General features: G+C 42.7%; 1 protein-coding gene across 1 annotated transcript in view; it reads left to right on the top strand.

Moving 5' to 3' along the window:
* Window positions 1-1,683: 1,683 nt before the first annotated feature.
* Window positions 1,684-9,984, top strand: part of UMODL1 (uromodulin like 1) — a 55,520-nt gene continuing 47,219 nt past the window's right edge. Inside the window, exons 1-2 of the mRNA XM_056492039.1 lie at window positions 1,684-1,759; window positions 7,090-7,332. Coding sequence (XP_056348014.1) covers window positions 1,684-1,759; window positions 7,090-7,332 — 319 coding nt within the window. The remainder of the gene's footprint in view (window positions 1,760-7,089; window positions 7,333-9,984) is intronic.

The following is a 9,984-nucleotide window of genomic DNA, read 5'->3' as shown; positions in this document are numbered from 1 at the left end:
TAATTGTCCACTGATTTTTCTCAAATTTTTATTTGGAAAGGAGGTTCTGCACATTCTGCATTTAAGAACCATTTAATTCACTACTGCAATGGAGTTCCAACTCAGATGCAATCCAATTCACATGTCAGTCTGGCATTACCTATATTTGAAATTGGACAAGACATATACTTCTTTATAGGAGTCACCAAGTAATTTCTAAGGGCTAAAGATCTGTTTTTGGTAAATGCTAGCAAAAGAATTTCAACCAAGATATTTTTCCTGAAAATTTTGATAGTTAAAAAAAGATACAGATCATGAAGAGAAATATTTATATTTGAACATTGAATTTCACAGACTTAAGGCCTCTTTCTTATGATTATTTATTTATTTATTTATTAGAGTGGTTTTTAACTCAGATGGAGTCCTCTGCCCAGAGGCTTCTTGTTGCTTTCCTGACAGGAGATGTAAGTGGTGCATCTGTGGATACATCTAACAAGACATCCTGGTGCTAAGGTGCACATTCTCCTTAGAGCAGAAATGTTTCCACATCAATTCTTTTTTTTTCTTTAAAAATAAAAGCTTTATTGAAGCATTTTGCAGTACTAATTTTCTTTTTTTTTTTTTTTTTTTTTTTTTTTTTTGCCTAGGCAAGCTTTAATTTTCGTTTGTTTTTCTTCCTTTCAATTCTCTTTTCCCCTTGATGAGCTTGATATTTGGTCTTCCAAGCCAGAAGAACAGCTCACAAGAGCCTCAATGCTACACAAGGCCCCAGCTCTGTTACCTGAACAGACCCAAATGAGAGTGGTTCCAGATCCCTTTCACCCACATGAAATTGTCTGCAGCACTGGGATATGTGTTTAAGTGCTTCTCTGAACATATTGCCTCAGCTCCAAGAGCTGTACCTGTGATTTTCCATCCTTTAGTGTCAGCTCATAAAATATCATCCTGTGCTCACTCCTTGTCTTTGCCTGAGCCAAGTGACATTGCACTGAAGTTATTGTCATGTGTTGTAAAGCTGCAGGCACATCTATCTTGGGAAAGTGCCTTGATTGTTTAGACAATGAAAAAAAAAAAAAAAGATTTTTGATTTCTCAGACCTGATTCATGCCCTGCTTATCAAGGTTCTTGATTGCCTGGCATTGCTGTGTCTTAGGGGATGCTGGAATTGAAATGAGGAGCACAGTGACAGCAACTGGACAGACAGGAATAAACATTCACATAGATATTTGCTTTTTCTCTGAGTTTGCTTTCAAGGTACAGAATTAAAGACCTTCAAAGTAGCACCACCTGATGTGTGGACAGGAACTGAATTCAAGATTTCTGTACCTGGTATTTGAGGTGTGTGAGTCTGGCTCCCAGATGTTGCATGTTTAAGGTGTGAGAGGGAATAAGTGCTCTGAAGGATAAACAGGGACTTAAACCAGCAGTTGTAAAATGCCTTTTTCTCAAAGTCAGGCCAGGGGAGCCAAGTGGAACAGGCAGAAGAGGCAGATTCCCCAGAGAGAACACGAAGGAGAGAGAAGAACCAGCAAAATTCCCAGTGGAGCATCTTTGTTTCTGTTGCCAGCTGTTATCACCTCCCTGCAAAAGGTAAAAAAGCCAGAGCACCTTTTCTCCTAATCCAAAAGTCTCTGTAAGGACAGCCTGGCTCTGCCACCTTGGAGACAAAGGGATAAGAAAGGTTTTTCCAGGATGGGCCCTACAATGGCCAGGATCACTCTCATTTCTGTTCTCATCCTCTGGGCAGCCATGCAGCAGGGAAGGGGAGATGAAATTACAGGTGAGTGATGCAAACCTGGCCAGAGGACAGCTTAGCTGGGATGTTGGGTAGATATTTCTTTGAAATAAACCAGCCAAGGTGGCCACTCTCTGGAGAACTGTCCCAGTGAGCATTTAAGGATCCTCTGTTGATAATTGAACAGAGAAAATCTAACCAAGTGAAAACAAAACCTTTGTCCCCAACCTTTCATCCCCAGGCAAAATCCTTGTCATTTCCTTTGTGCCAGGAATGAACAAGAAGAATTTCTGCTTTGTCTTCACTATTATACAAACTTTTATGAAAATTGTCTTTAAAATAAGCTTCAGCAGGAAATGATGTAGTAATGTGCCTGGCAAATTCCTAGGGGTGCATAAGAAGCTGTAGGAGACATGTTTAAATTTCATCTGTGGTATGGGCTGTAATTCTGAAAAATCCTAACCAAGCTGTAACTGCTAAATGAACCCCTAATTTACTCTTTATTTCTGGTTTGATTCATTTAGATGAGAATATACTGTGATTTTTGACTGCTCTTCATTGTTTTTCTTTACTTGAGTGGTTTTGTGAGTCTCAGTTAAATATAAACCATATTTCTTAGAACCTTGCAGACTTTTCTGTTATTCTGTCAAAGCCACAGCTGAAAAGAGGTTTGCAGAGATTAGAGGCAATAGAACCCCCATCCTAGTGCCATTTAAAGTAAATGCTGTTGACTTTAAAATTTGTAATTTGTAGAAAAATTGAGTCTGTGATTTTTTTTTCATGTTTTGGAGCATTTGCATTTCAAAACTGAGCTTGAATCTGCCCTCCATGAAGCTGTTCCAGCAGTTTATTTTTAAGGTTATATCAAGACAAGAAAGGGGCTTATCTTGCAGTGTTACTGCTCTCCAGTGAGAAAAGATTTTGCAGATCCAAGGTCAGAGTGGCTCCTGTGGCACCTGAGTGGTGAAGGTTCCAGAACTGCAGCTCTGTCTGTGGCATAAATGCTATAAAGCATTTCTTATTGCTGTTTTTTGGTCATGCTCTCAGTTCTGATCTGGATTTAACCTTGAGTTTCAAGAAGCCTGTTCCAGCCTTTGCTCCCAAGCTTTCAGTGTTAATAAAGGGTTTACTTTAGCTCTTTATGTTCTTGCTTGACATAAAAAAATTTAAAAAATTATATTTTCATCATGATGCTGAAAGCAGGTGGTATCTGAGACAAAATTGTCAAATCCAGAAATGATAGGTGTAACATATCCATTGTAATGGCAGGTGACTGCCTTCTGCTGTGCCATTGACTTCAGCTTTGAGTCGCTGAGAACAACAGCCAGTGCATTTTAATTCCATTTGATTGTGCCATAATCCCATGGATGGGAGTAATGAGAACAGAAAGCCAATTTGCTAAAGAGCCCAGATTGATCCAAGCCACATTGCTCAGCAGCAAACTGCTGTCAGCAAAACAATTGAACTCTGTGAGTGTCAAAGCTTGTTTTGGGTGGTATGGAAGTGATGGAGGGGGCAAAGGTTGGTGCTGCTGCAGCTTTCCCTGACACTTTCAGCCCAACTTCTTGCACTGAGGGCATCTTTTTGTACCACCACAGCCTTATCTCAGAGCTTCTCTTTAGGCTTTGGCAGCCTCATTCTATACCTAGTGTGTGTATATATATATATATATATATATATATATATATATATATGTACGTAGTATCAATGTTTAAGTATGAAATATGACTTCATATCTGCTCTGACAGCTGTAGCTTCCAATTATAAACTGTGTCTAATTCTACACCATCTTATTCTCAGTTTCATACCTGTATTTATGTTGCACATTGCTGTAGAGACTGAGCCAGCTCAGCTGACACTGGAATTTTCAGCTTTCCAGTGTTATGTCCTCGCTGCAGCCTCAGCTCTGCACGGACAACACAAATCCTCAGTGCTCTCCTTACTCAGGTTTTCCCTTCCAGTCCCTGCTTTGCTCTTGCCAGGCTTTATGTGAGTTCTGGAGAAAAGGAGGGATCACAGGGATGAGGAACAAGGCTGAGCTTTTGCTTCTTACCTGCCCTACTCCCCTCTAACCTGATTTTATACTGTAACTCCTTAATACAGGAGTTTCCCTTCCTTGTTTTCATGAACATTATTTGTCCTGCTCCTGCCTCCTTCCCTGGTCACAAGAGATGTTTGTGCACTTTCTCCAGGGAAAGGCTATAAGCAAAATTATTTAGGTATTAATTCTGTTCCACTCTGGTTTTTAGCCATTCAGGTTACAAACTAATTAAAAAAAAAACAAAAAAACAAAAAAAAAAAAACAAAAAAAAAAAAAACAACAAAACAAAAAAAAAAAAAAAACAACCCAAACAGAACAACAAATAAAAAAGCAGAAGCAAGATTATTTCCACCCCCTATACCTCCATGCCTAGAAGCATTTGCAGAGAAAGGTATTCTTGGAGCAGTCTTAACACATGGCAGGGGAATGCTTTCCAAAATGCAATGACAGCTGCCTGCTTCTTGTCAGGCACTTGTGCCTCATGTGAGGTGTTAATGGATCAAACCCACTGAATAAAAAGCAGCCCTTGATCTCTGATTCCTGCTCCAGAGCCCACGTTGGTTTTCCTTTCCCAGAGTTACCCTAAATTAGCCAGAGGGAGAGGTCACCTCACTCTCTGGCTCACCTCTCCTTCCATTTCCTCCTGCACAGCCATGTCCTGTCAGAGCTCCATCCCTGCCCTTGGGATCCTCCCCTGGCTCAGGCAGGGTCTGGGCTTGAGCCAGGCTTTGAGCCAGGCTGGGCTCCTCCTGTGCCCCTGGGCCACCTCCTTCCCTCCCTGCTCAGGGACAGGGAGCAGCCCAGGTGCCTGGAGGGATGTGGAGACCTCCAGCCCCTGTCCCAGAGTTCAGGGAGCAGCCCAGGTGCCTGGAGGGATGTGGAGACCTCCAGTCCCTGTCCCAGAGTTCAGGGAGCAGCCCAGGTGCCTGGAGGGATGTGGAGACCTCCAGCCCCTGTCCCAGAGTTCAGGGAGCAGCCCAGGTGCCTGGAGGGATGTGGAGACCTCCAGCCCCTGTCCCAGAGTTCAGGGAGCAGCCCAGGTGCCTGCAGGGATGTGGAGACCTCCAGCCCCTGTCCCAGAGTTCAGGGAGCAGCCCAGGTACCTGGAGGGATGTGGAGACCTCCAGCCCCTGTCCCAGAGTTCAGGGAGCAGCCCAGGTACCTGGAGGGATGTGGAGACCTCCAGCCCCTGTCCCAGAGTTCAGGGAGCAGCCCAGGTGCCTGCAGGGATGTGGAGACCTCCAGCCCCTGTCCCAGAGTCCAGGGAGCAGACAGAGGTGCCCTGCTGGAGGAAGGAGCAGGGGCTGGGGTTTCCAGCAATGCCCTCACTCTCCATATTTTCCTGCTGCTCCAAGAGCAGCACAGATTCCCTGCTGGGAGCTCTGTGGCTCTCACACTGCACTCCCTGGAGCACAGCCCAGCACCAACTCTGCCTTTTGCTGCAGGAGGGAGGCAGAGCAGGGCTGGGCTTCCAGAGGACATTTCTAGACACCAAATCTATTCCAGGTTTTCTTCTGGACTGTCCCTGCACTACAAATGGATCCTCCTTTCCAAAGCTCTTTTCCCAGTCCTGCTCAAATTGCACAAATGCCTTTTGTTTAGCTGGGAAGCTAAATGTGATAAAAGCACAGGATTCCTGAAAGCTTGACAATTTTTTTTTCTTTCCATGTTTCATGTTTTCAGGCAGGAGATAAGTTGTACAAATGAGATAAGCTGTAAATGTTCTAATTCTATGCCTGTTGTGTATATTGTGTTAGCTTCAGTCTGTCTGTTGGCTGGCCCTGGTGCCCTCAGAGCTCTCAGAAAAAAAAACCAGTCCTGCTATATTTGAATCTCTGCAGCTAATTCATATTTATTCTTATTAAAGTTTCTTCTGCTTTGGCTAGAGGATGATACAGGCATTTTAATTCCATCTGATCTGCTTCCCAAATGGGACACAGGGTGACTCAGCCCCTCTGGCTTCTATAACATCTCATTAGGAGCCAGCCTGATGTCTGTACATGACTCTGGGTTGCTTACTGCTAATTCTTAAACTCCATCTGCTTCTGTTGCTGTTGCTGGGGTTTCTTTCTGTTGTTTGATGTTGGGTTTTTCCCCCTATCCCTGCTGAAGTATTTCGGTTTTAAGTAAAGCATATAACAAGTTCACTCCTCATCAGAAATGGTTTCAGAACTCTGGAAGTTGGGTGATGTTGGAACTCTGGTCACTGAGAATTTCAGACTTTCTGTGCTGGCAGGCACTGACCCCCAGGAGAACACTGCATTTGACCTGAGGCTGTGGAGAAGGCTTCCAAAATGGAATGATTGAACTGGGATCATGGGTGTGCAGTTTGAATAGAAGTGTGTGATACCAGATTGTGAAAAACTTAGAGTTAAGGTTTTAGAATATAGTAATATATATAAAGCAAGATGGAGGTTTTAGGGCAGAGGCTTGTCCTTCTTCACCTTCTTCATGGGTTTGGATGATATTTTGTAATTGGGTAGAAAAGTCCTCATTGCAGGACATGGGTAGTTGGTTATTGGGTAAAAGTAAAAATAATTTAGGTGGCTTTTCTAAAGTGGGCAGTTTACCCTTAAAAGGCCTTGAAGAGAGAGAGACAAAGCTCCAACCCCAGACCTGTGTGAAATGATGCAGTTAATGACCTTATCACTGACTTTGTTTATACTCAAAGTCAATGAACCTCTGCAGGTTTCCAGTGGAGTGATGAACAAGGTCTGCTACAAATGCAGAGAGGCAGCACAGGATCTCCAGGAATACCTTCTGTGTCAGATACCTGCAGTGCTTCCCAGTGATGTATGAGTACCCAGTTTTAGCCTGGGGTGATGTCTGAGGGATGTCTTATTCCAGACATCTACTGTGACTCATCTGCCCATGGGTTCCTCACCCTTTGTTCCCTTGGTAGTCAGTGGAGGGTGATGAAGGCTTTGGCAGCAGGAGGCTGGAGTGGGCTTTGGATGACTCTGCCCTGCAAGTGCCTATTGTGCTCTATTGTTAATTTGTATTAACGTATGTAAATTTCCTTAATAGCAACTTGAGTTAAATTGCCCTTTTCCCACCTCACACCTGAAGGCACCAAGAACTCCTAATTCTCTGCCAGTCTTCCTCCTTTCATGACCAAAGTGATGCCTATGACAAGCACTCACTACCAGTTCTTTCTTGTGTCTGTTTTTTAAGTGATGTTCTACCCAATGTCAGCCTTCCTGGAAATCATTCATCCATGTTGGTTCTGTCACTGCTTTCTTATAACACTGTTTTTCACTGGATATGCAGGGAACTTCTGCTCTGGGGTGACAAGTTAATGCTGATCCCTTTCTTTCCTGTTTCTATTTCCTAGAAAAAGGCCTCTCTTTGCTAGGGTACCATCTGTGCAACTACACCCTGACCAAAAGTGTGTTTAAAATGGTTGCCTACCAAAAGTCCTATGAGAAGAAGACATCCTGTGGAGGGTGGATCCCCTGGATGGTGTGCCCCCAGACACACTACAGAACAAAGTTTCACAGCATTGAGGTCCCTGAAACCATCACTCTCACAGATTGCTGTGAAGGATATGAACAAGTTGGACTCTACTGCTCCTTAGGTAAGTTTTAATCAGATTAAGAGAGGAAATAAATGCTTCTTGTGGAAGAAGATTCACCTCAGCTGGGATGTGTAAATTAATTCAGTTCTGGGCCATAGGTTTATATTCACTGAAATAAATGAGTTTAAAATAGTGGACAGTAAACTTTGTCCAGTATGGCAAGGAGTAGACACAGCAGACTAAAGCTCCTGATTCTTGCTCTTTGCCACCTCTAGTCACAAATTCACCAAACTTCCAGGGGAGCCTGAGGAAGGCACCTGCCTGTTGGCCCTCAGGGCTCATTACCTGGCCAAGAGCAATAATTCACTGTCTGGTGCAGTGTCTGCTCTGAGCCTGCCTGCATTTACACCAGGAGCTTTCTCCTCAAAAGTAATTCAGGATGCATTTGGGATAACATCTCCTCTGATGTGGAGCAGGGTTTGTTCCCAGAATGCAAACCCAATTTTGGTTCATATTTAAAACAACCTGTGACCTCAGGGCAACTTGATGCCAGATGCTTTCCAACCAAAACTACACCAGGACCCATTTCCTTGGTTACCTATGGCTGTGTGGGAGGTCTGAGGAACTTTTTGGTGGATCTGATCTAACATCTGAGTGTTAATAAAACTCTACTCAGGAAGAATTAATCACCATTGTCTCAAGATGGAAGCTTTTCCCCTTCCCACATCAGGGTTACCAGTTGTCAATCAGAAATTCCCAGTTTTATCAGAACTTGAGATATAGATGGGGAGGATTCATTTGGGATAATGAACTTTCTTTTTCAAGTGGATAAATTTATATGCTTTTAAGCTGAACAGGCATCTTGAATTATCTAAATCAGCATTTTCTGTCGTACAGAAAAGTTCTGCAGGACATAGTTTTGTCTCTGATTTTCAGTATGACATTGCATTTTCTCAATTTCCACTTTTCAGTATGTACATAATCACACACAGGAACAGCAGCTTGAGAGGAAAGGTTCTGTTGCAGCCCTGGCCCTTGTTTTGGGTCATAAGACTTGGGTGACTCAGATCTGTGGGAATGTCCCCAAACCTGCTCCTGGATCATATAACGTGGCATGAGGGGGATGAGCCATATGTCCTGTCATGGGATCTGTCAAGAACAATGTGCTCATCCCACATTTAAGTTGCTTCAGAGCATTGGAAAAAGAACTTCCAAACTTTTTTTTCCCACCAGGAGTTTTCTCCACAGTCACAGGTAGAATATTGTGTCTAGGAGGATTTTAACAGAAGGATGGGAACACAAAAATGATTGATGTGTTTTACTTGTTCCTAAAATAATTTGCTAGAGAAGAGACATTAAAGCATAATTCCTAATTTACTGTATCCTGCTATTGTTTGGCTCCAAGCATGTGGAGTCCCAGCAAAGCAGAATTTGAGCTGCAGGTTACTGTGTGCCCAAGCAGATTTGTCAGACAGGCAAAGGATCTGCTGCTGATCATCTCTATTTTCCAAGCATCAGTTCCATGCTGGGGAAAATCTCCAGTACATCTAATTATGCTTGAAAAGCAACTTCAGCGAAGTCTTTTGGATATACAGACATGTGCATACATGTGTGCCTGTGAGTATCAAATGGCAATCAGAGAAAATGGCTTTTTAAATTCTGTAGTACAAGGAAAGAGCTGTACCAGCTAAATGTGGAAAAGTCACCATGGTTGTCACTGTTTGCATGAGAAATTCAGGTGTTTCTGAACCTCTGAAAATCAAGACAATCTTCTTGTGTGGAAAAAAAAAGTATCCTGGTAACACTTGAAATACATTTTTCCCAGTATAATTCTGTCTCTTAAAAGCATCTCTAGGGATATTTTAGGCTTGAGAGCTGTTGATGATTCTGTTTCATCTAACATGAACAAATCTGTAAATCTCTTAAATCTCTTGTAAAGCTTAGCTGCAGAATTTCCAACCTGCCCTTGCCATGTTGCTGATGGGCATTCTGGGCAAGTTTGTCCAAGAAATACTGTGGTCACCCTGACACTTTTTCCTGTCAAAGTTAATTTGGGAATATTTTAAACCTTTTTAAGGATTTGTATGGCTTCTAGGTGATTTCCATGTTTACATTATTCTGGTATCTTTGCTTTTCAGGGCATTAGTCATAAATTCTGTGAATGGTAATGCACTGTCTAGACACAGTCTTAAATAAATGATGAGAAGAGAAACTGGAACTGCAGAAATTACTGCACAGCACGCTGTTGAACTACTGTTATTTTCTTCTTGACGTTATCCATGCTGGCTCCCCATCCTGCCAGGAGTGGAAAGGGCTCCATGACCTTTCACAGCAGCCTGTTCCTGGCCACTCCTCATCTTCTCTTCCTAGAAGGAAACAATTACCCCTGCCTGGGATATGGCAGGCCCTGCTTTTATTATTTATCAGCTGTTGGGAAAAAAATGTCTAGATCACTGGTCAAGGTGCTCTGGTAGTTCTCACTACTTGTGTGTCTGTCTATTGGGATAATGTTATAGGTGCATGCACTGTAATATTTTAAAATAGCAGCTGAAAAGTTAAATATCTAAAAGTTAGGAAGTGCTGGAATTAATTGTTAAGGCAGAATTAAATAAACCAACCTTTGTTTTCTCTCTTTTTGGCCATTCATACAGATCAGTGAACTGTTTTAATTACCTGATCCAGCTTTTCCCAGTGCCCAGGGATGATGGAGCC

Source organism: Oenanthe melanoleuca, chromosome 1 (assembly GCF_029582105.1).
Source record: "Oenanthe melanoleuca isolate GR-GAL-2019-014 chromosome 1, OMel1.0, whole genome shotgun sequence".
Lineage (NCBI taxonomy): Eukaryota > Metazoa > Chordata > Aves > Passeriformes > Muscicapidae > Oenanthe > Oenanthe melanoleuca.
This window is presented reverse-complemented; position numbering and strand designations above follow the sequence as displayed.